The 25,743-nt window shown below is 40.1% G+C and overlaps 1 protein-coding gene across 13 annotated transcripts in view; it reads right to left on the reverse strand.

The window, feature by feature from the left end:
- Positions 1–265: 265 nt before the first annotated feature.
- Positions 266–25,743, reverse strand: part of RIMBP2 (RIMS binding protein 2) — a 116,135-nt gene continuing 90,657 nt past the window's right edge. Inside the window, exons 12-23 of one of the 13 annotated variants that reach the window (XM_087754648.1) lie at positions 24,744–24,902; positions 20,960–21,691; positions 19,143–19,260; positions 15,901–16,053; positions 12,773–12,957; positions 10,306–10,474; positions 8,134–8,199; positions 6,623–6,726; positions 5,098–5,169; positions 4,205–4,339; positions 3,583–3,626; positions 1,782–1,827 (exon numbers count right to left, since the gene is read on the reverse strand). In XM_087754648.1, the coding sequence (XP_087610774.1) occupies positions 3,603–3,626; positions 4,205–4,339; positions 5,098–5,169; positions 6,623–6,726; positions 8,134–8,199; positions 10,306–10,474; positions 12,773–12,957; positions 15,901–16,053; positions 19,143–19,260; positions 20,960–21,691; positions 24,744–24,902 (1,917 nt within the window). In that variant the 3' untranslated portion in view covers positions 1,782–1,827; positions 3,583–3,602. Of the gene's footprint in view, positions 3,630–4,204; positions 4,340–5,097; positions 5,170–6,622; positions 6,727–8,133; positions 8,200–10,305; positions 10,475–12,772; positions 12,958–15,900; positions 16,054–19,142; positions 19,261–20,959; positions 21,692–24,743; positions 24,903–25,743 lie in introns of all 13 variants that reach the window. The other 12 variants (XM_087754645.1, XM_087754655.1, XM_087754647.1 and 9 more) reach the window with 12 other exon arrangements.

A 25,743-nucleotide genomic window follows, 5' to 3' on the forward strand; every position in this document is an offset into this window, starting at 1 on the left:
TGTCAGAGGTATTCCTTCTGAGCTGGTTTGTGTTGTCTGAGGTCAGTAGAAAAGGAGCTGGTGCAGCTGCTTCCTTACGGCAGCTACGGGCAGGGAGGACACGGTCACTGCGGCCCGGTCCTGCTCCAGGTGGGCCTGCACGCTTGCTGCGTGCTCAGTGATCGCTCCCTGGGCCCGATCTACCGGTCCTGTCCAGCCCCCCAGAAAGGGTGGGAAGGCTAACGCAATGATCAGGCAGCTGATGCAGTAGATTCATGAACCATACTGCACTCTACAAAATATCAAATTATTTATTTATATAAAATATAATACACAACAGTTGTACACATGCACACACCCACACAGTACTTTACCACAAATGTAGGCCAGTTATTTTCTTTAATTAAATGTTATAATCTAGCACACGGTATCTTACAGTAATTTACATTATTATCTGAAGACACAATGGGGAAGCTTTGATCATTCATTTATAAACCTTCCATAAATTACAAAAAGAAAGGCAGTCTGAAAAGTATGTATAAACAGTAAAAACAATTTACAAATGGACAAGAATTACAAAATAGTAACAGCCAATGACTGCCATCACTGTGTAAGATTGTTTTTCTTGAGATGCCAATATTGCAATTAATATTTGATTATCACCTCTTGCAGCCTTTTTACTGGCTACGGCTTGTGTATGTAACACAGTTTGTCACTTTTTATTTTAGACACGCACTTTATCTTAAATCTGACATCAGCAATATCAAAATGCCTTTTAACGTAGGACTGTGCCTCCACAGGAAAAAAAAGTTAGGGAGTAGAGGTTTTTTGTTGTGGAGTTTCTGTTTTGGTTTTGTTTTCCTGGTAATTTAAAAGAGTGAACCAGGAACTCCAGAAGTGGAGGCTGTACGGTCGAAACTGGGTGAGTCTCTGAATAACTTACACTGTGTCTGAAAATTGTTGACAAAAGAAATCAATACCAGGGTTTTGGTTTCAAAAAAAAAAAAAAAAAAAGAAGCAAAACCCAAAAAGAAAGCATTTTGCACAGCACTTTCAAACTCCCAGGAGTTACATCAGACATTGAATGAGTCAGTAACATAGTACTTGGTCTTAAATTACCATGTTTTAGGGAAGGTGAAGACAGCTGAATACACAGTACATACAAAGTATACGCTGTATATTTATTAGACAGTACAAATCATTGTGCATTAATAAGGCAAAACATCAAGGCTGATTAAACTAGGAGTTTCAAGACCATTTTTGTTTGTGATAAAGATCAGATACAGTGGGCTGACCTCTGAACCAGCAATCAGTGAATAGTTTTCTTCCCCCCACTGCTGGTTAAAGGAGACTAAAGGCTGAGATTTATCCAATGGAGTTGCAGGTGTTGAGTTGACTTCAAATAAACCCATGTCCTTCTGGTCTTAATCCCACAAATTATTATTTTTTTTTTAAGGAAAAAAATATTTGCCACAACAAATCCACTTCCTTTTTTCTTGCTGTTTTGATTAAGCAATTCACATGATTCTATTGATGTCAGAGATAAAAATGCCAAGGTTTGGTAAAGTTGTACTGCATAGTCATGAAAGCCCTAGTTTTGACGTTTAAAAAAAAAATACACAGACTGGAAGCTTTACAAGTTGTCCAGGAGTACATGAATCATTTCACTGCACCAAGCTTTTTCAGCAGTTTCTTGCCTTTGGAAAGCAGCCCCTTTTTCTTTTTCGAGGACATATCCCTGCCTCTCCCGGGACTACCAGAACCCATAGGTGACGTAGGTGACCCAGAATGGAGATGGACTGTGGGGGATGGTGCTCTCCGTGATGTACCTGTATTCTCAGGAGGAACCTATTAGGTACATTGTTATAATTTATTGAATGTTTGAAAGCTTAAAAGCTATTATCATCAAGAAAGTTGGTAACATCACTTGTCCCATTACCCGCTTAAACAAAAGGGCTGGTTCCTTTCTTTGTGGCTTGAGATGCCGTATGGGCTTACGGAAAATACATGACTTTTGAGAAAAAAGTGCAGACAATAGAAAACACTCCAACAGAGCCCTCTTTTGGTTATACTTTTTTAAAGAAAGAGTTGGATACCCTTGTTTTGCCATAGTTCTGGCCACGAGAGCCACAAAACTGGTTTCGGTTTTGCATTTCGGTACTCTGATAGTACAAAAATTAAGAGGGATACTTTTAGCTATAGATTTAAGAAAAATAAATGTGTTAATTACTACAGGTTAGCAATCTATAGAAGCCAAACTTTTCTGAAGATATTACTTAAAATGCTACATAATCATTTGTTTTTTAATGTCCTTTAAATGCCTTTTCTTTAAAATGGGCTAGCAAACTTTATGTACATATTTGAGAAGATGGCACACTGGCTTAAAAAAAAGAAAAAAAGAGGAAAAAACAAAAGCTAAAATGAACCTTAATCGCAATCAAAGAAAGCTTAAAGACCCTGACTGCTTGATGTGTACGCTGCAGCTATGAGGTTGCTGAATGAAGGTGAATACTTGTAGATAGTTAGATGACAGCATTCCTAAATATTTTAAACAGCTATTTTTTTTTTTGCAATCATCAAAAGCACTTGAATGAAAATGCTAAGACTATGTATACTCAGCCTACCCTAACTACAGCGCCCGGCTGACAAAAGGTGATACTATCAGTTAAGATGATATTTTCATAGTAGAATCCATGCCTTAGGGACCCTGTTACCTCGTAGTTCAGGTCATAACATGAGCAATTTACTGTCTTGCTGTGCAACAGTGTGTTAAGCAAAGGGGCTTCAAGCCTACTTTGATTTTAAATCAAGGTCTAATTCTAATGAAAAAAAACCCAACTCGGTAAAGCACCCCAACGTACACCTGAAGATACCATATATTGAGTCTAATGCATTCATTCGGGGAGCTGCATGTTTCATACGGACTTTTATTGCATTGGTAAACCAAACAGTTGCTAGTGTTTCAAACGTGCACTTCCTAGGAAGAGCCGAGTAAGTTGTGCCACGTGACGGGCTTTTTTCAGAATTGTCGAATTATCTTAGGCAAACTGGGCTGTAATCGATCATGGAAAACACATTTTAAGGCAGACGATTTGCGTAGCTGTGTTTGAGTGTAATGAGTTTCAAAACCAACTCTACCCTTGTGAACTACAGTACGTATCGGCTCAGGTGTCACTTGTTTGTTCTTTAAGGGTTGGGGGTGTTGTGCTTCTCTCTTGATAAAGGAGCTTGGAACTTTTACAGCCCCGTTGGCTAACAATGCAATATGCAGCTTTTCTTTGTAGGGTAGTTAGACATCAAACTCGCCTTGCTATGTAAACATAAACATTTAGCTCATGAAGAAATATGTTCCAAATGTTGACCTTCATAAAGTGAGGTCTAATTTACTTGTTTCGAAGGATTCCTTTTTAAAGGATTTGTCTCCTAAAACAACTAAATTGACTTGACTAGGTACAGTAAGAGCATACAGCCTGTTCTTCTCTGGCCAAGGATTTTGGAGACATATTTCTTTTTTTTCCCCCACAATTAAGTTTCAAGACTTGCATTAGATAGCCAGGTAGCTTTAACTGAAATCTCTATTGGTATCTTCAGTTGCTCACTTACGTGAAGGCTACATTGCCTTATTAAGGTGTGAAATGAACACTCTTCTTCTGTTTCCAAGCAGATGAGCAAAGAAATAAAAATATATATAAAATATATAATATATAAAAGTATTGCAGTGATGAAACAAAACCAAAAATGAGATACTCTAAACATGATCAGTCTTTCATAAAAGAGAAGTCTCTGGGCAATTAATAGGAAGTCATAGGGATTAAAAGCTGACCACTGTCAATCGAGCAGCTGCACTGGCAGTTTGTATTTAAAGGAGCGCCTGTACCAGTCTCTCGTCCACAAGAACTTTTGCTTTCATCTACATACTGCAGGCAGTAGGAGTAGTTTAGAGGCATTAGGAAGTAACTACTTTCACCAGGGAAAAGCTGTTTAAACTCGAAGTATAATTGGCGGTACTGTAATAACGGCAATCAAATTGCAAATTTAGTTTCTTCATTTACAAATGTAACGAGCTAGCGGAAGGCTAAGTCATTTTTCTTTATGGTTTATATATTTGAAAGTTAATTTCAAATGGGCGAATGGATTTAAAATGTTAAAAGTAATGTCTAAATTATATATGAGACAGAATGGAATGGAAAATAAAAATTTAAGTTTTTCTTATTCGGTTGCTTACCCTTTTTGCTTTTGTACGCATCGGTGTATCGTGAACATATCGCGAGGGTGCATCGGATAGATAGACTTCAACATCATCAGGCACTTCTTCAAGGAAGTTGGAAGGAACCAGCCCCTTTTGTCCGTTAAGTTCACCCTGCAACATGAGGAAAATTTCAGGGAATGTTCTCATTAAAGCAAGCGTAGGCTCCCAGGAAGGTAAGGAAATACTTTTGACTATTTCAAAGCCGGTGAGGAAGAGGAAACACCCATCGAAGGGCACCTGGGACCTTAAGAGCTTACATGCTTTTGAAGCTTGCGAGCATTGGCGTGTGTAATGGAGAGCTTAACTAGTGCTTAAAAGACTACTGAACTCTTTTACTGATTTAATCAAATAACCCTTTATCAGGGCAACAGGCTCTATCTCGGTTTTTCTCCTTACCCAGCAGAAGTCCTTCACATGTTTGTGTAGATACACGTATGATCAAAACACACGTTTTCCAGCTAACTACATGAGGCACATATATTACTCATAAAATGCCACAGGCAGCACTGAGCTGCGTGAACAACACTCCCTAAAAACGTGCTGAAGTGGGAAGAGTGAACCTTCATCGGTGCCGTACGCTCCCCTCCAGCTGCGGGAGCTGCGAGGCCAGCTCCGCGCCGTCTGGGACCTCCGTCTGATGGATGCAGAAGGGGAGCGGTGGTGGTGCTCACCCCCTGCGACTGCTTCCAGGCACGCCGGCTGCGTCCGCGGTTCTGTTCAATTAATTAGGATCGCGGCTGTTCCCACAACACAACGAGCTGGAATTGCGACCTGAAATCCCCCCCGGCTCTCATTTAATAACCCACGCTAGCGAAGGCTGCTCTAACGGTTTGTAGCAGTTTGAAGTGACCAAGCGGGAGCCAACTTACGTAGTAAAATCCGTCTTCATCAATTTCACCAAAGACGGTGATGATGTCCCCCGTGCAGAACGTCAGCTCGGCCTGCAGAAAAAGGAACACGTGGTGGTGCGTGCTTTGTTAGGCAAAGGCTAACATTTTCTTTATTCATAGTAAATCCATTAATATTTTTCCCTCTCCTTTATGATGTTAAGACACAGCTGGTGAAACCGAATTGAACTTTGAGAGCAAAACCTTTTTATGTTTTTCTTTTTTTTTTTTTTAGCTTGCTAAATCTGGCACCTCTCCCGCTGGGTTCTAGGCACCCACGGGACTCCGTGCGACAAACGAGCTGAGTGCAACCGGGCCCTGGAGCTCCTCAGAACTCATCTGCGCGAAGTCTTGAACAACCTGAACAAACTCTGGAGCTTTGAACTACGTGACTTCAAAGGGCCCTTAACGTCAGCACTGCGAGGAGGGGAGGCAGCTGGCTCAGGCCCACGCTCTGCACTGAGCTGAGCGCTAGGACCGACGGGGACAGGATCAGCTCGGACCGCTTGTCCTGAAACACAATGTTCCTGAACTCGGTTGTGGGGCTACACCGGATTCTGTTCAATAAAGGCTTCGTAACGGGCATCTCCAGTCCTGATCTGCAGTGTACGGGGCTCTTTTTAATCACCTGTGCTTTAAATGTAACTTAATTACGTTTTTTAACTTATTTTTAGTTTCCTTTGGCCACGGGAAAGAGAGAGAACAAATAAAATGTTTGCAACATGTAAGTACAATTTATCTGATTTGTTGTCCAAACTACTTTGAAACACCGTAACTTAGAACAAGAGCTGGTTCAGCAAAAAATGTAGGACAACTCTGGCTGCGTTTTAAAGCATCGAGTCCCACATATTTCAAAATTTGCTTTCTACTTGAAAAGATTCCAAATTGTTCTTCAATTCACCAATCAAAAAAAAAATATATTTTAAAGGGTAACTGAGGAAGCACCTAGGTACGCAGTATTCTTTGAGAGCTTTGAGCGTACCCTGACATTCTTATCACACTGCGTACATAAATGAAAACTGCATCAAATCTTGACTGAGGGACTAACTTACCCCGTAACATCACAGACAACGTAAAAAGTGATTCCGTTGCTGGTGATGACAAATACAGAGAGATGGGAAACTGCATGCAGGTAAAGGGAAGATAAACCCATAACGAAGCGAACCGTCAGCTGATTTTTAAATGAAGATCTAGCTAATGCTCAGTTGTTGGTGAAGTTCTCTGTACATTACTGACTCTGTAATGTATTGAGCCATATTAACTGAATCCTACAAGGGATATTCCTTGATTTTGTTTAAACAAGAACCACGAACCTACTTGTACGGACGTCACGAGCTTGTCACGTACGTCTGCCCAAAACCCACTTGCCCAATGTTTGCAATTCTGAACTATTGTATGTTTTTGCACATCCGCTGTGAATGTGTAACAGCACTTACTAATACCGACTATGTTGTAACGACATTATGGCTCCACAAACGGTAAACCCAGTCAACAGTTCGGTCAATACCTCTACATCAACGTTAGGAGAACTTTCTCTTGGATCGTAATCATACAGCGCCACCATCCTTCTCGTAGGCACGGAATGCTGCCTGCCGCTCCGTCGGTTTCTTTCTGTTCCAATCACAAGGAGAGGAAGGGAAGGAAAGCTATCAAAGTTATTTTGAAAAGAAAAACAAGGCACAATTCTTCCCCACGTCATTTCCACGACAGTGCAGTAACAATGTTGATACTTCCCTAGCACAGCGATAAAAGGTCCGATTACCAAACCTATTAGCACAGATCAAGGTTTCAAAACAGCAGGTACGTTTCATAAACAATTTTTTAACAGTTGGCTTGCCCTCTTTATTCTAAGCCACTGAATCCTCTGAGCAGTGTTTATTAGCAAAACTAACGTTCCGAAGCTTTCAGCCATGCTTGGTCGTAAGAATCAGAGGTTACCGGGGTACACAAAGCCAAACGTTTGAAATTCGTCTTTGTTTCATTCTATTCAAACTTCCACATTTACTGTCTATTCCCTTCCCCCCTCCTAGTCACAAGGACTTCTGTGCCTGGGGTTCATCTTCAGCTTTCTGCCGGGAGACTGGAGGGAGAAGCGGACGCTCTCAGCTGTCCCAAGACAAAAGAGGCTACCCAGTACCTAAGTGGTTTGCAATATTTTCCAGACTCTGACTACAAACCCACGTTCTCAAGTACTGTTTAATTTTACAAGTTTCCTTTGTGGGGAACAGAAGGAAAGGAGTAAAATTTGTGGTTTCCAGGAACCACAGGAAATGTTTATCGATTGATATTAAACATTTACAGAGAAGTCCAAAATGGGCTTCCTTGGAAATCTGAATGATATTAGCATGATTCTTGCGGATGATTGCTGTAGCAAGAGAAACATGCTTGTTAGTGCTACTTACAGACAGGCACTGAGGCGGGTCTGATGAGCGTTATGCGGTGTGACAAGGCACCCTGGGGTTCGGAGGCACCCTGGGGCTGTCCGGCAGGAGGGTGGACGTTAAGGGTTCGGATAATGTGGGAGCAAATACCGAGTGTAGCATGCACTCACAGCTGTCACATCGCCCACCAGCGGACACTGAAGCATTCAGTCAGAGGAGATCACTTACTTTTGCAGTGGGCGGTTTGGAGTTACTTTCCCAGCTACCAATGCAAGGGATTTACACAGAACACAAGGAGAGATCCAAAATGAAGGCACGGACTGTAACAGAGGCGGGACCCGATCCCCCGGATTCCCCAAAGCCTGGATCGACCCATACCTAAAGGATTGTCTCAGAGTCCCACTCTCCGCTTTGAAGTACTTCTCTGGGGCAAGGCGTTGCCCACTGTTCAGGGTCAAGGGCCCCTCTACGACCAAGAGAAGAATCCAAAAGGGACCCTACACGTAATTGCTATGTGACAATATTTTCCAACTTCTGGTTTCCAAAAGTTCAAAGGCATAAAAAAATAAATCTAGACAGCTCAAATCATTTCAGCTAGTTTACAGCTTGAATCAAATGATTGGTTCTTAGCACAGACCTCTTTTAGACTTTCTGGATCTGCGGTGTACAGAGCGTGTGCTCTCTTTGAAACGGTCACAGTTGACTTCAGGAAAGGAATGCATACAAATAAAAGAAGAGAAGATATGAAGCTGTTCAAAGTTCTGTTTTTAAGGATTTAATGTGGGCAAAGGATTAAGAAAAATATAGTCATATGAACACAGCATGTAAAGTGTCTGATATGACATTAGAAATATGAGTAACAATACGAGACAGACTGGCAATTAGAGCCTGCTTCTGCTAAAAATCCACGTGGGCAGCCTCTGTGACAGCGAGGGTCTGAGCACGTGGATCTCTGCTATTCAGAACTTGTATTTAGTTTAAAATTAAGCCAAACTAACTATTCTTTCCAAATCCATTAGTAAGAGCATTTGCTGGTTTTGGTTTTTTAAATGGCTAACAATTTAAATCCGTATTAAAGAGAAAATACACGATGCTTTTAAAGTGCTAAAATATTTAAAGGTGAACTGCTGGGGGTAGGTTGCTAACAGCTCGCTCAGAAACATCCCAGAATAAAAAGAATTGCTTAAAAATTTAAGGGAGGGCAACACTTCTGTCACAAATTGCCTCTCCCTCTTCCCAAGATAGAGACTTTCTGATTTCTCAGCTATTTCAGGAGACCCTGCCACGGTTGAGCACAAGGAAAACCATCCAATTATATTTGCAAAATATGACCCTTAGATAGCCAAAATAGTCAAACTGTGGGGAGCTATGTAGACTAATGATTTCATTTTCACGAGTGTTCTGTAGCAACAGCTTGCTGACTTTGGCAAGAACTGAGAGCGCTGGGCAGGACTTAAAGCAGTGAGTTTCCATCGTAGCTGCTTAGGAAGACATTTTCTGTACCCATGCGTGACCTCATTGCGAGAAGCAGGAATGTATTTAGACACTTGTTAATCCCATCAGGCCCCAGCTGTGTTTACAGATGTACCTCAGGCAGGTCGGGTACCGCATTCTAATAGACCTCAAGTGCCGCAGACCCCGCTGAAACGACCGCTTGTGCAGGCTCACGCTGTAGGCAGCCAAGCCGTTCGGGCACAGCCGTAGGCCCTGCTGCGTGCCTCCCCCGGGTTTTTGCCCTGTGCGTGTACATGGAGGTGTTTGTGCTATACCTACAGGAGCAGATGGGCAGTGGGCTTACAGGGGCACGGGGGTGGGAGTATTGGTTGTATTTATGTGGCGTAAGTAAATAAATACACAGATTTGAATTAAGGACTCAAGCATTTAAGAAGTTAAATCATCCTTCCCTTTCATGGACAACGGAGAATTTTAGAATATCTCAATATTTAAAAAAAAACAAAAAAAAAAAGAATTTGTCTCACATTTACTAATACAATTTTGGAAATGATAAGGTTTTATTCAATCTAAGAAAACAATTGTGGAAGATTTCTTTGGGTTTTTTAGCAACCACTTCTACAGTTCACTTTTAAACAGGACTGAACCAATTCCAGCCCTTTAGACTCTCTGAATCATGTTGAAAATTTTAAAACATACTGAGATAGTTGTATGAATTTTTAGAAATAAACCTAGGTTAAGATACTTGCATTGTGTATCTGTGTACAACAGTGAACCAATAATGTAACACAAGTGGTTCGTAACACAGAATTGTTTGGCCAAACTCTGCTTTTTAAAGGGTTTGTTACTGCAATAGTAATAAAATCTCATAATACGTAGTGCTATCCCAAATGAGATTACACATAACCCTTTGCCACCGTCCCTTTAAATTATTGGTAAAGTAGGAAAATGTAGAAGAGTAAAAATAACAACAAATAAGTGATTCTTTTTATGCTTTGCAGCAGTGAGCGTATCACAAAGCACCTCAGCACAGCACACTCGAAAGCACAGGGATCATGTTCTGTGTCTAGAAATCTTTCAGGTGACAAACCCCATTTTTTTTTTAAATAAGAAAAGAAAGTAACGAGTGGAGCGGTGAAGATACAAGTCCTCATTTGCAGCAAAAGATGTGACCAAGATTAAATATCAGTTGAATAAAGTCATCCAGATACTGACACAGAATGTATCCCATGGTGTAGTAAATTGCTGTAAAATTTAGATGCATCTGCATATAGTAAAAACAAAAGGCAAAGCAGATCCAGCCAAGTTAACAGCACCCAAATGTTAGGAGAAGTGAAGCGTATGTGTTTTTCCTTACCAATTTTCTCAACTGGTGTGTTCAAAGGAAGAAAGCCTTGTTTCAGGAGCTGATCCATCATCTCTTCATCATCTGCTTGGATCTCAGAGACCATATTACATGGGATAAGGCCAATTCTTGTACAGGTTTCTCCACGATAGAAGCCATCAGCATCTTTGTCCCCATAAACCTGTTATTCAAAGAGTGATAATGTTGGTCAGTAACGGTTTTAGCACTTAGGAATTTTAATACAGGCTACATGGTTACTAAAGCATGGACAGGTGACTACAGTTTGGATGTGGAATTATATTAGTGTTTGACTACACTGACTTATGTTACAAAACTGGAACTGTTATGCTAATTTGAATTACGGCGTCAGATACATAAGCAGAATTTGGACTTTTTTGTTAGCACTGAAATGCACAAGAAGTGATTGACGCCATTAAAAGTCATCAGTTTCTCCCCGCGCTGAGCCAAAAGTAAACTTAATGGTTTACACTCACGTTTATGGCATTATTCACATAGCACCATTTTGGGTGCAAAATGAAGCTTTTGCAAAACTGTGCCCAGTGCTGTTACTTCGAATAGAACAACTTGTATATGATCAAAAATGCCTGTTTGATACTTAATATACTTGATATATGTACTTACTTAAGCTCTGCTATTGTCTTTCCAGAAAACATGTTTTAAGGTATAAAAATAGCATGAATTTTCATCACTGAGAACAGGTAAATCCAAAATTTCTCTTAAATTCTAAAAACGCAGTCAATTCATAAAGGCTACTGATGATACAAAGGCCTCAATCGAGGACTGCACTAAACAAAAATGATGTTCTTAAGGGCAAACTGATGACTGAGTTTAGATTGTTCCTCGTTTAGGCCGAATCCATTGTTTTTTCTTTCCTTTAAAAAACAAACAAAAACCCTCAAACTGATCCCTTCAGTTCAAATCAGGGTTCATTAAAAACGACCATTGAATAGCTTCAACTTTCTGGAGCAGGAACGTTTTTCAGTGTTAATCGCTATACATCCAGGACTTACCTGGCACCGCTGCTACTTCACGCAGCCCAGCGTACGTGCCCGTAACGCACGTACGGGAGAGGCTTCGCGCAGCTCGTGCTGGGACTGGCCCTCCACCATCCCACTGCTCGCATCATGTATGAAAAGTATTTTGAAAACGCAAACTAATCCATTTTCACAACAATTCGATGAGAAATTCAAAGCAGCAGATCACATAGTAGTCACCGTGGTTCCAAATATAAAATGAGCATCATTGAGAATAAATATCTGATGTGGGACCTCTCTAGGCTTTTCAGTGCCAAACAGGTACATATTTGTGAAGAAATAATTAAAATACCCGAGTGAAATGAACGTTCTTGCCAAGACAAATAAGCTCTTAAACAAGTTCCATATTTTTGGCATAAATCTTCTGTCACATAAGGAGGTAAGCAAAATGTCTAACAAAGTATTTAACACTAAAAAATTAGTGATTGAGGATACAGACATTTGTGTTAGGAGCCAATCCAACACAGTGGAAGGCAGGCAGTATTTTAACAGCTGAAATTACAATTTTGTCGCTGAAATGGGCAGTGCAACAAATGAGTCTGTATTTTTTCAGGTTCTGTTTCAGACCACACTTAAATCTCGGTTACCCTTGCACTACCAGCAGCTGTTCCTTCTGCCTCTCTCACTTCTGCCCGTTTTGCACCAGATCGCCAAGATACAAGGCTGCAGGAGGAGACGCTTACATTTGCTGACTCAGCAGAAAAACCTGCTAGCTTTTCAAAATCCGATCAGCAAACTGAACAAATCTGCCTTGCAGCTGCAGAACGGTAAGATGAGGCAAGCTGGGAGAGAGGGCTGGCGAAAAGCCGCTGAAGAGCCTAACACTGTCCCTGTCACATGAAACGGGGCTGATTCGTCCTCTGCACCCCGTTCCAAGGCAGCTTGTGTATCTTACACCAAGCAGTCAGAAAAGGGAGTGGCCTTCCCAGTTTCAGAAGAGGATGAACTCTGGAAGAGAAATACCTAATTTTTGCACCTCACTTAATCTTAAGCGTATACTAGCTAGGAGTGTTCAGCATTTAAAAAAATACAGCAGCTCTGGTACATACGAAGGTACAACACTAAGCACTTTTGTGGTACCTCTGCAGGAAAGCCATCCTCTCTGAAGCAGTTCTTCCTGCAGGGTTTGGGGCAACGGACATAGGGGGCTTCAGAGCCACAGTTTTAGTCTCAGCACCTAAATCTCTAATTGAGTCTGGCCCTAATTATCTATAGCAACTTCGAGGTTTTTGCCCATTACCTAATTATTTTTAAGCCGTTAGCGCTAGATATTACATTCCAGATCCAGTGAGATTTACGGCCTGAACCTCTGGAGGAAAAAAAATCCTTGGACTCTAGTCACACAAGTTGCTTTCTCCGGAGGGAACAAAGGAGACCCTGTTTGTAAAACTGGGTCCTTCGTTTCCTTTGTTTTTAGATCCCACCTTAATGATCTGTCCTTCTTTAAATGGCAGCTCTTCTTCTGCAGCATCAGGATTCGGGGACATTGTGAGTGGATCGTAGTCAAAGAGTGCAACAAATATTCGAGTAGAAATATCCTCTGTGCCAGGATCTGTTTCTGATTCTTCATAAATATCTGGAGAAAGATGGTCACGACCACCATAGCCATCTATGAAAGTAAATTCAGAAAAGAACAATTCAGTAATACAAGTTGGCCTCATCTTTCAACTATTCCAGTTAATATTTGAAATATGTTTGGCATTTCAGTGAAAAAGACCCAATAACTTAATGCATGTCCTATTAAGCTTGGTGTGGTTTTTTTTAATTAGCAAGTTGTTATTTTTTTTAAAAAGCACATACAGTCTGCATGCACTGAGTGTGGTGCTGCTCTCCTATACCACACTGACATTTGCACATGTGAATACAGCTCAGGTAAGAAAGCAATTTTTGTTAGGTTTACTAGAGTTTGCCATAAATTAATAAAGCGTGTTGAGTGACATAATGATGAGTCTGACAGGCTTTGTAATTACTGCAAAAGTAACCATGCTTTGGATCCACCTGTTTTCCAGCACAGCTGCTTCTGCTCTTCATGGACACAAGAAAGCACATCCCAGCTGTGTTGACATACCATGTTTTAGGTACCAGGTTTAAAACATGGTTATAACCTCTTCTCTCCAGACAGGCAAGAAGAAATAGATTTCAGTGGTGTTAGTTATGCCAGGGTTGGAACTACACTGCCTATGGTCTTCGTTAAACACAGTCAATAGCGAACAGAGCCAGCAGTGCCCCAAACCAACCCAAACACCAACAAGGTGTGTTAAAATCCAGGAGGAACGGTTAGCTATGACTGCATTTAACCGTAAGCGCATTAGGAAAGATCCTCCGTGAATATCACGCCCTTGGCACTGCACTGAACTCTGTCCACTGCAGGGTATCAAATCAATTAGGACATAAAAAACAAGAACTGATGGTTTTGTCTCACACATCTTTCGACTTCTCAAATGACTTGGAGAATGTGTTTAGTTCGTGATTCAACAACATACTTCAGGATGGACTTCAATAAAACCGAATTAGAAAATTAGGCCAAAATGGCTAACAATGAGTGTTTTAATTGACGGGTTTCAAAGGCTTTTGTTTTGAAAGAGCATGTGGCAGCACTTTCCCAAAAAACAGGCTCTTTCAAGACATGTGAAGTCTCCAAAAATAAAGCCCTCAAAATCACAAGCCACTTCTGGAAAACTTGGCTTATTGTGCAAGTCCCGCTAGCTTCAGTGGGAGTCGCGTACTTTTGTTCTTTGCTGAATCAACACTTATCATCCAGTTTACAAGATGCTTCACAATGAATAAATTGAGAAAGCGATGTTATGAATTATGATGAAAATGTAGTTCAACTGTATCAAAATTTTTCCAAACAATTTTCATATTAATATAATTTTTACTGTAATCACCTCTTAGAAATTAAAGAGTCCTGTTTTTGGTAATAGCTTGAACATTCAGTGTGGAACGTTTTAGATAAAATTCCTCTTTTTGCCTCTACATCAGATGCATTTTATTCAACGTTTGATATTTTTAAACTACCAGAAAAATTTTTCAGAGGGTCACAGCTTTAAGGGAACAGCTACTAACTCTTGGGTCCAGAGCGCAAGAAAGAACGTGAGTAGGGAAAAATGCAGAACAGCAAAAGGGCAGGGAAAAATTCCAGCCAAGAAGCTTGAGGCAGGCACAAAGCACAGAAAGGAAGTGGGGGAGAAGGGGACATGTGGGACAGAAAGCAATGGGACACAACGGATGGGATTCTCTCTGCTCTGGTCTCCTCCCACAGTCAGGCTGCAGTCATTCTGTGGGTCATACTCGGGCCCACCAGGCCATGTAAAACAGGTGGGTTAAGGGGTGTTTTGGTTTTTAAATTAAAAATATCCATTTTTGCATCCAACTCCAACTGCAGTTAATGGGGGTTAGGTGCAAACACGACTTACAGCCAAATGTATCTCTGTTAAAAGCACTGGCCCGTAGCAATCTGACTGAGAATAGTCATGTTTGCTTCAGCGAACCAGAAAGCAAATCATCTCTTGATTAGCTCATTAGCCACTCATCTTATTCTTTCAAAAGGTATATACGTATAGCATACATATACACACACACATAATTGTGTACGTACACGCTTCGTCTTTGGACGCAGCCAGCCAGATTCCCAATTGACGCATGGCTGCAACCACAGCTGCACTGACTTCACTAGAGAGACCCCAAGATACACAAGCTGATGGCCTGGTTGTCAGTCAGTCAGAGCTGTTTGCTTGGAAACTCCACTTTCAGTTGTGATTTACCTAAACTTTCAGGGCCCCTTTTGGTTCATTTCAGATATCAACAAAACCCTAATGTGTTTCTTAGCTCTATATATGGCCTGGGCTGCTTTTATGGGCTAAGTGTCAGACACTTCAATTTCTTGTGTTATGAGCTATGAAAACTAAGTCGTTGATCATGTAATGATTTCTATGTTGATGAAGCAACAAATACTATCAGTAGTGGGTATAATTGCCTTACTCGTGTAATACAAGTTTGTCATTATGATGCAATTATTCCTAAAAATAAGAATAATTTTTGTCTTCACCAGGTGACACAGCCAAGTCCTGTGTGGTCACTGAAAAGACCCCGAATCTTCGTTCAGCCCAAGCCGTAAATCGGCCTAACGCTTGGTAACTGCTTCCTGTTCTAGGATGCTGGGTTGTGATATACCAGCTACTGTTTGTCCCTGCCTGATTGGTATGGATCGAGTGGAAACGTGGTCGTCGTGATGGATGGTTGTTCAGGTGTATACAGTAAATGCTGACTGGCATTAGTAGCAGCATAGCTTCACAGAGGTTCATGCAATGCGGTGTGCTTGGACTCGGTCGAGTACGGAAAGGTGGCTGCACAGCAGTTTCAGGACAGAGGCCTAAGGGCTGTTTGTCCCTCACAGCTGAGCTGGAGAAACTTACCTGAGAGCGGACAGGACTTAAGAGCTAGTTCCCCTGGCATTCTGCATTGCATGCAATGTTGTCATACAGAAACCGCACTTGTTAACACGCAGCTCTAAAATGTGTCTGTCAGAAAGGATGAATAATGTTCGGCATACCGTATCTATATTCAGAGGCCATGGTACGCTGCTGAGGCCATTTCTTGTGTCCACCAATGCTGCGATAATAAGCTTCTTCTTTTACAGGTGAAATATTTCCCTCACTACCTGACCGAGACCGACCGCCTTCACTGTTACTGTCCATTGTAATTTCTATGGAGAAAAAGGGAATGATCTATTAAAACATATTGTATAGTTGCCTCTGCGGAGGCTCCTGCGGGCAGGCTTTGCCTACCTTTTTTTCTGACTCGCATATAGTAGGAAGGCTAAACACTGCATAAGCTTTGCCAGATGTCTCAGCCTCTAGAAATCCTTCTTCAGCAGGGGAATCACAGAAATGTGTATCTATCTCCTGTTTTTTCAAGCATCTGATTATTGTGCTTTTTAAAATTCATACAGTGTAAATATTGTTCGTTAGATCTTTGGATAGGAATCATCATTATGAGGTTTAAACAATCCTACCTGCCAGATCTGCAAGGTCAAGAGCACTGTAAACTGTGTTTCACCTTCTAAAGTATCAACCTAAAAACAAAAATTAATTCATTTACTTAAATCCTACCTGCAAGAAGATACTAATCCAAAGTATTTATAGATTAATGGAGAAAATACCTCAAAGAATTTAAATTCTGGAACATTTTGGAGAACAGTTTTATCATTGGAATCCTAAGAACATTACAATTTTTAAGGTCTTTCCCACTAATTTAACCTCCCAGAGCTGCCTTAAGAACTTTCCATCACTAAAGTGACCCTTTAGCTGTAAAAACTCCAGGCATACGTGTAAAGGAATAAGCTGCTGCCAAGAAATTTGGAATCCGTATTTTTGAGCTATATGCTGAAGCCAACAACAGTTTCATGTATTTAAGCAGTCTGAACTTTGGCTCAATCGTATTTACTTTCTTCTTTCCTTTTATTTTACCCTGCTTTTCACTTGGGATATATGTGGAACTACATATTATAAGGACACAACTATAATAACTTCCTTCTTCAAGGAGACCTTTATTCACGGGAAACTTCCCCTGTCAGTGGGAGTTCTGAACAGTGGGTTCAAGTTTATAAATGCCCTACTGTATGCTTTTGGATGCCCTGCTTGTACCACATTTTATTTATCTGAACTCTTGATACATTTCATAGCTTCTAGATTTTTTTCCCAGCAGGCTTATGGGAAACAACTTTTGTGCAGAGCTTTATCAAGTGTTTATATTTGCTTCACTTATCCTCAGAGTGATTTATTACAGTATGATGCTGAAAGTGAGAAATATTGCATACCTATCTTTCAGTAATTTTAATGGCTAGCCTTTTAGTCAGAAGTTCAGACCCTCGAACTCAAAACCACATGAGGCCTTTCAGCAATTTCACAGCAAATCATTTTTTTTGTCAGGTACTGGACATAATGCTCAGTACTTTGCTTGTTACCAGCACTAGACAATATTGTCATTTATTCTTAATGGATCTTCCCCAAAGAGCATTTGTGGATTGTACATACTGCAAAGTACACTAATTCATTCTTTAAGTTACACTGGAAGAAATAAAATCTGAGATTCTATTTTCTATTTCATTATCTGTTTGAGCACAGATTGACTATCAGAATTAGTTTCTTTATCTGATTCCTAAGCTGTTGCTATTGAACTACTAAACAGCAAAGTCATTACTTAGCGGTTTCCATGTCCTAACTTTGTTGACAGAAAGTGAGCTCTGATTAAATTTAATCAGTTCCCTTATTTTTTAATTAAAATGAAAATTAAAAGGAAACTCCAAGGATTAATTCAAACAAACCTCTCTACTCTCTCGCTATTCATAAAAAAATTGTTTGGCTGATAATATAAAAGAAAGAACTTAGATACAAAGCTTGCTTTAAGTAGTCCAAACATAAACCAGAAATCTTTACTCCTGAGAAAAAAAGGCTGCTTTCAGAGAAAAAGAAAAAGGACATGAGAATCTAACAGTCTTCACACCATCATCCGAAAGCTATTTGGGTCAGCTAACAACGACCCGTCAACAGAAGCACGAGAGCCCCCCTGGAGCTGATTCTCCCCCCTGCCATTTCCATACCAGTGTAATTCCACTGACATCTGGGAAGATTACCCTGGTTCACACAGGACGAGAATCGGGCCTCTGAACAGCCACGCTACATTGACGATACTAAGAAAGTTTCACGCGCTACAGCTGTGTGTGTTTTCTGATCTATGGTTTCAATAATAATAATTACTATCTAGTAGATATCAAAATAACTGCCCACTAGGGGGATTTTGCTTTTAATTTACAGTACAGGCATTTTAGTGTGATTCTATGGAAAGGGAAAAATATTTAATATTTTAAAATAAAAGCATTCCTTAATGATCAGTCTCTCTCTCTCTGATAATCCCCATTTGTGATGTCTCTTATTCACACAAACGTCAGGTGAGAATTGCCTGACACCGCTTCCTTCTCCTCCTGACGACACCTACAGTATTCACAAATTAAAGTCGGGGTTTGGGACAGGAACTGGGCCAACTTTACATCTTCATGGAGTAAGTTCTGCTAATAGCTCACAGAACTCTTTCTGCATTTGTTTTGCATGTGCTGCCTGATTTTCAGTGTGAATGTTTCATATTTGTCAGTATAGAGTGCAAGTTTTAACAGATATGTATTTGTCCATAGTGTCTTGATTCCATTATCTTTTCTGCACTACTTTTTGGATTTTCTGGTAGACACCAGCATATAGTTTAAGTCATAAGTAAACCAGAACAGGGATGATTCTGGAAGAAATATCAAATCTAGTAAATATATGCAAGTTCTGTTAACTTGTTACATTTAAGAGCTTCCATTTTTCCTGCTGAATTCCAAAAAGTAGTCAAGAAAATGGAAAGTGAATGCAAAATGATGGTTGATGAATGGAAAGATGGATGGCTGAATGGATGGCTGAAGGGGTACATTTATTTTACTGATCATGTAGTAGCCTGCCTGTGTTATCATTTCTTCTTAGGTTAAGATCTGACAGTATCTAAGCTTAACCCAACTTAGAAAAGCTCCAACACCCACTAAATTCAATGGAAAGACGCCCAGTGATGTCAATGACTACTGATTCAGCCCCCTGCGAGACCCCGGTACACTCATCAGATGGAGATGTTTTTAGTTCCATTTCACCCCATTTAAACTAGGAGTACCCATGGTTCAAGACCAGTGTCTGTCGTTTCTTTTTTAAGGACCGCCTTCCCAACTCTGAGGCTGCAAAGAACAGAAATGCACCAATCTGTCCAACTAACCAATGGAAGGGACCAACATTGGTCGAGACCTTTGTGGCACTGCACTGCCATGAGAGGACCTTCGCCCTGCATGCTCCGCCCTTTCAGGCCGTCCTGCAGATGATGGGTTACCTAAAAGCTAAAAAACAACAACAGAAAAAACAGGTTTGTAAGTCACATGCATGGTAACATTATGGTTATATGGTTGGACATTAATCAGTCAATCACATTAGGAAGCATAAGCTCTAAAGGCAACTAAACTTAGTTTTTAACTGAAAGGTTAGCTGAAAAGTAAATACTGTTGCCTGGCAAACCTGCAAAAGAAAAAATGGTTCCCTGCTTTAGGGCAGAGTTTTGTAACCAGCAGTCACACATCAGAACAAAAAGAAAAGAAAAGAATAATTTTTGAAATATTCTTTTGCCTTTGTTGTTGCTGCTAAGATGACGTTACAGTCTCCTGAAGAGTAGTACAACCAGTCATGAGAGCTGTGGAGATTGGACTGCACGGAAAAGGCAAGCCTTTTTTGTACTCCGCTATATAGCTTTGTCCAGTTTGCAGCATGTGAACAAGTGTACATCCTTCTGTCTTTGAGCACGCTGCTTTTCTATAATGGCCTTCGGTTATTAAAGCCTTTTAAAGGTCATTGAAACACGTAGAAGGGCGTGTAGACACACTTCATCTCACATCACAGCTGTCTTTCTGTTCACTACCCTTGCAGAAAGTGTTGCTATTTTAATAACTAAATGGTACTACTTTAATGCTCTCCAGAGTTTATCATGCAGTCATTGAGATTAATACAGCCTGGGCACCAACTTTAATGGGAGAAATTTTTAAGGATCATTTCAGCATAAACTGCTAGGCTAGAAAGGCAGGCAGCTGACTGCTACTCTTACATGCAACACATCAGATTTGAGGTTTCCACTCTGGACTGTTGCAGACTGAAAGGATAAAGAACTTGCTTTGGTCTTGAGGGAGCAGGGAAGCCTACGGATGCATCTATCACAGGGTGGAGGCTCTGCTACAGATTAATGGACAGAAATGCAAATAGGCAAGATCACGCAGAGGCATCCTTGAAAGATATGGAATGGCCCTGGCCTCTCCCTTTGGAAGAAGCTGTTTGCCTGCATTCTCATGCAGAGATGCAGTCTGCAACTTCAAAGGCAAGAAGAGATGGTCTAAAAAGGAAGGCAAAGTAGTGACAGTGCAGAGATAAGGGAGAAAATGGAAATATGATGAAACCCGTGACTCCATGAATCTGGGTCACTGTCACACTGGGGGAGAATCTTGATTCTTGTCCGGAGATGTTTCATGGTAAAGACCATATCTTGAAAATTCTGGGAATGAGATGAATAAAAACAACATGATGAAATGAATTCCTCGACATTTAAAAAAAAGAAAAAAAAAAAGAAAAAAATTAGTGATGAAGTATTTTTCCAGTTAAAATGCAGCTTTTTTTTTAAAGCAACATTTAGATGGGCAAAATAAAGAAAAACAATCTTTTGGAAAAATTATAGTTCAGCTAACCCTTAATTAAAATTTAGATTCAGTTGTCCTTTAATAAAAGCAGCCATTATTGTAATTTGTTCTGCGGGAAAATCATTGTAAAGCAAATTAAACTGATTTCAGCATGACACAAAAGAGGACTGTAAAGGAAAATGCAGAATAATAAACAAAAATGAATGGGGAGGAAAAAAAAGGGAAAAATGTAGCAGATAAGTCCAAAGGATGGACTCTAAAAATTAAGTCAGAAAAGAAAAAAAAGTAAAAAAAAGAACAAAAGAAAGAAAATAGACTGATTTGGCAAGCAGATGTTAGAAGGAAGATTTATTTCACACACCAGAGAGTCTTCTGCGTCTCTGTGGGATGGCTTTGCAAGTAGACCAGCTGCCCTAGAGTCAGCCATTTTTAAGTCGGTCTTCCAGCCTCCCTGAACATCTTCATTAGACAAATTATCTGTTCTATTACATTTCTGAGTCTCATACTTTTTCTCGTAACTGGGCTTGACCTGTTCACTCCTGGGCTCTCCAAAGGAAGGACCCAGGTCACCAAAATCTTCTTCGATGCTGGTTTGTCTGGTTAAAGTTTTCCTGCGAGCAAGCAATGGCCTCATGCTTTTCCTGCAGGAACAGTTAGCAGTCTCTGCACAACAGCTAGATGCAACGTTGGCAGAAACTGAATCGTAAGTATATCTGAAATTAAAACGAGATTCTTCTTCTTCACTTCCACAGTCTAGTCCACTGTCTGGGCTTCTTGATAAGGATCGGCTATATTTACATCCTTTGTCGTCTGCAGCAAAATCCTCCATGCCTGAAATTCTGTGCTTGGCTGGGTACCAGAAGTTGTGCTGCTGGTCTTGATTGTAGGGCCTAGGTGGTCTAGAGTCTCTAGCTACTGTGGGGTTCTTTTTATAGGGCATACCTAAACCCTGCTTGTACAGCAGTTCAGAGTATTCACCATCCTCTTCAGCTACTTCTGGAATACTGAAAAGCTTTTTACTGTGATGTATCTGCTGTGAAAAGTCAGGCTGTTCCAAAAAAGTGGCTTCAGTGGTCTTATTCTTATCGCACTCCTTAAGATTATGTAATGTTAAAAACCAGACAGGGAACAAATAGCGTGTGACAAAAATAAAATGGGAGGGAAAAGGGAAAAGAAAAGAAAAATAAAGACAGAATTAGTTTTAGAGCAATGGCAAACATAAGACATGCAGCTTATTTAGTGAAAAGGTTGTCATGCTTTGAATGAGAATCTGTGAAAAATAAAGACATGATTAAGAAGTTGCTGGGTGTCAGATACAACATGAGAGGTCAGTACAAACAACTGAGTGATGCTCTTAACAAGAATAAACCCATGCATTTAAAACAAGGCAATAAAAGCTGCATACAGGTTCCAGCATGGCGAATGAGAATGGCATTAAAACACAGCACTAATGCTTAGTATGTTCCTTGCCCCACGCCAAATTGCTATTTAATTTTTCTTTGTAACCAGAATCCGTATCTGAGAATGAAAATGCTGTTCTAGCAAGCTTTGTTGCTTTGCATCTGTTAAAGCATCCTATATGAGCAGCAAATACCCCTACTCTCCTGCTAGAGGAGAGCTATTCTGCAGACATCATTAAAGGAGCTCTAGCTTCCTCTGTACAATTGTAAAAAAACCGCACTATTGTTAAAGCTTGGCTTCCACAGAAAGAACCCTGAGAAGCAGGCTGCTCTCTGATGTCACTGGGTCTGCACTGTCATCAAACCTCTCATCATAATCTCGTACCTGCTTTAACAAAACCAGTATTTGAAAATCAGCCTATTGGCATAAGTAAGTAAAAGTCTCTGTTTATACCAAAAGTAGGTAAAAACTATCCCAGCCTGGATAAAATAAGCATTCTGAACATGACAGATACATTTTGTAATTTTTCTGTTACATTTACACGAAACCCAAGTTGGTGTGACAGAGGAATCCTACGCAGTATCTTTGCTGGACTCTGAGAAGAGACAAGAGAATAATGATGCAAGAGGTGCGGGTTTTGATTGACATGGTTTACAGGTTCTGCATCGTGGAGACCACCTCTCCTTGGACTTTACTCAATGCCCAGACCAGGTAGGTCTCTGGACACAACAGCACGCATAAGTAAGGACAGGATCATCTTGAGGGACTTCAGCACTACCTCTCTCTCCGAGCGTGTTAAACTTAACTGGGCTTTGGATGTCTTCCCCCTCCAGGCATTAGGAACTTTCTAAGTTACTTTATGACTATATTTGTTTCACCTGTTTTCATTCATTTTTAAAATGTGTATCACACTTGTGAAACTTTTGAGACAAACTGCCACAGAAGCGGAAAAAAAGTCAAGAAATATGAACAAGGATAGTTTTGATTGGAGCTCAAATATCCCACATTTTAGAATGCTCAGATCAGATAAGTGAGTTGAATCTTCCCTTGATCACCCGTGTCAGCCTTTGTTTTAAGGAGGGAATAATAATCTCTCAATAATTGGAGGGAATAATAATCTCCCAATAAAACAAATATATGTCTGCATGCATAATGTTTTCTTGTTCCTTGCGGGCATCGATTAACTTGGGAGAGAATACTCACAGCTGCAAGGGCACGGTTGGCATACTTTCAGATGCAAGAGGAACAGGAATCTGATTATGGAAAATTCAGTAAACATGTTTTTCCTTTTTTTGTTAATTACTGATATTGCAAAATGAAATTGGATCTAGTGAAAGAGGGGGAAATTACTGAGCACTTTGGGACCAGAATCTGACCTGCATTTGCTATCAGAAAGCCCATCAGCATGGTGGGCCGTGTTCTCCAATCAGGCTCAGGCATCCAGGGGTCCTTCCCCAGAAGCACTCACACACTGAATTCCGCTTCTGCAGAATGAGTCAACCAACCCTACCCTTCGCATACACTACTACACCAAAAGAAGTATGCCTGCAGACTTTAACAGGTCTAAAATGATTTACTACACCAATTAAGGGTTTGGACCTTTCTTTTTAACTATCAACATTGGCAATGCTAATTTAAAACCAAGAAGTAAATACACATTCTGATGCATAAAGGACAGGAACGGTCTAGGGATAATTCACTTTTTCCCAGAGGAAAGGGACACAAGCAGCATGCAGAAGGATTTCAGTTTCAACCTTTGTGTTAGCAGAATAATAGAAACACTGATTATTTTTTCTTTTGAATAAGTACCTGTCTCATTCCAGATATTATCAGAATAAAAGGACTGGATGTATAGTACATGAAAGCAGTTACAAGAATGGTCAAAATTCTTGTATGCATGAGAAAATAGTACTGGTTTTTAGGTAAATAACGGTATATTGGGAGAAAAAATCAAACTGTGGGTTTCCTTATCGTTCACGTTATCCAACTTTTTAAGAAAACACAATTTAGTGTAATTGCTAGACACATAAAAAGCAAATACAATTTACACATACAAATACACTACAGGAAATATATATTCTGTATTGGGTAGGTTCAACATTCCACGTATGCTTTAACTGTTATGCTAAAGTTGTGTTTCATGATGAATATTCCTGCGTAGCATTAAAGCAATATTTCTGATAGGTATTTCCTACTGTCTCTGGTGATTCCTTAGTGATCAGAGCACGAGGATTTCTGATAATGCAGTTGTCAAACAAAGCTGACCCGACTCCCGTTCTCACAAGCATGCTTTAAAGACTGTGGAAGAGATAGCACTAGCACTGGAAACAGGGACCAAGTACTCAGACGTGAAAAACCTAAGCTGTTTTTTCTCTATATGTATGTGTGTATATATAAATCTCCTTGCTCAGAAACAACTCATTGTCTAGGTAGCACATGTAGTATATTGTCGTATAGACATGGGAAAGGTCTCCAGATACAGAACAGAAATTGCAACTTCAACAATTGCATATAGGAAAATAGCCAATTAGTTAAAAGATTAGCTATCAGATAATGCAAAAAAAGAAGTACTACATGTATTAAAGTGGCCTTGACATCACAAACAACGTTCACCCCAGTGCTAGGTCTGTACGACAGTGTGAGTTTTAATGGTCTGCAAAATCCATAACTGACTAAAAGAAAAGCTTTGAAGGAAGAATCAAAATATGGAGGCACCCCTAAGGTTTCTCCGCAGTCACACGTACCTTAAGTGCATTGTGTGAAGTCACACTGACTCGTCGCCTTCCTCCATCCTCCAGCTGCATTTCGGAGTACAGCTCTTCCTCATCTTCTTCCATAATATCAGACAAGTCAGAGCCTCTGCTGCTCTCTGTATGGTACTCTTCACCATGGCAATAGTGAGGCTAATTGACAAGGTAAGAGAGAAAAATCTTTACTGACTGTAAAGCTGAAAATCCTTGTATAACACCAATGAGTACTAGAGCATTTCCCAGGTTTGAATACCACACTAATAAACACATATAAATTACATCATGTGGCTTGCTGCTTTGTTCTAGTGGAGAGATCACGTATAATCTTTTTTTGCCCATTTATGCTGCCAATTCAAGAAATCCAATCTTAATCCCATAGGTGATACAAAAAAGAATGTCTGCATTCACCACACCAAATGTAGTTTTAGTCTTGATTAAATTCCCTTGATTTAAAGAGGTCCTTCATGCATCAATGGACTTGCTGACCAAATTGTAAAAGCCCTAGGATAATTCACATATCATCTGTTCTTCACAGCTGTCTGTTACATCACATTGTAATTTAAAAGTGATCAGCATTTAATTCCTGCAGCATGTTACCATCATTATATGATATAGCCAGCTGATGGAATTTGAAGCTTTCATTCTCTTAAACATTGTAGGAATAGACTGGTTAAAACCTTAAGTGTCTTTTAAAATGAGTCCAAATATTTCAAGTTCCTATAAGTTTCCAGTTTGTTGGAAGATAAGGAGTAAAAACTACGTCCTACTGAATTGCTAATGTTAAACAGGAGTGGCCTCTGTTAAATATTACATCTAACAAATCAGATCATAAACCAAACTCATTGTATTTCCAAGGAAAAATTTTCAAATGGAGTCATCTGACTGTCAGATTGCAGTACAGTATTTGAAGAATCAAATAGTTTGGAAGTACTAGAACGCTAGAAATTACTGCATTCCTTCCCCCAGCAATACTAATGAAGAAATAATTTCTGTG

Source organism: Nipponia nippon, unplaced genomic scaffold, assembly GCF_047370975.1.
Source record: "Nipponia nippon isolate SJK-2023a ecotype South Korea unplaced genomic scaffold, ASM4737097v1 scaffold_18, whole genome shotgun sequence".
Taxonomy (NCBI): Eukaryota; Metazoa; Chordata; class Aves; order Pelecaniformes; family Threskiornithidae; genus Nipponia; species Nipponia nippon.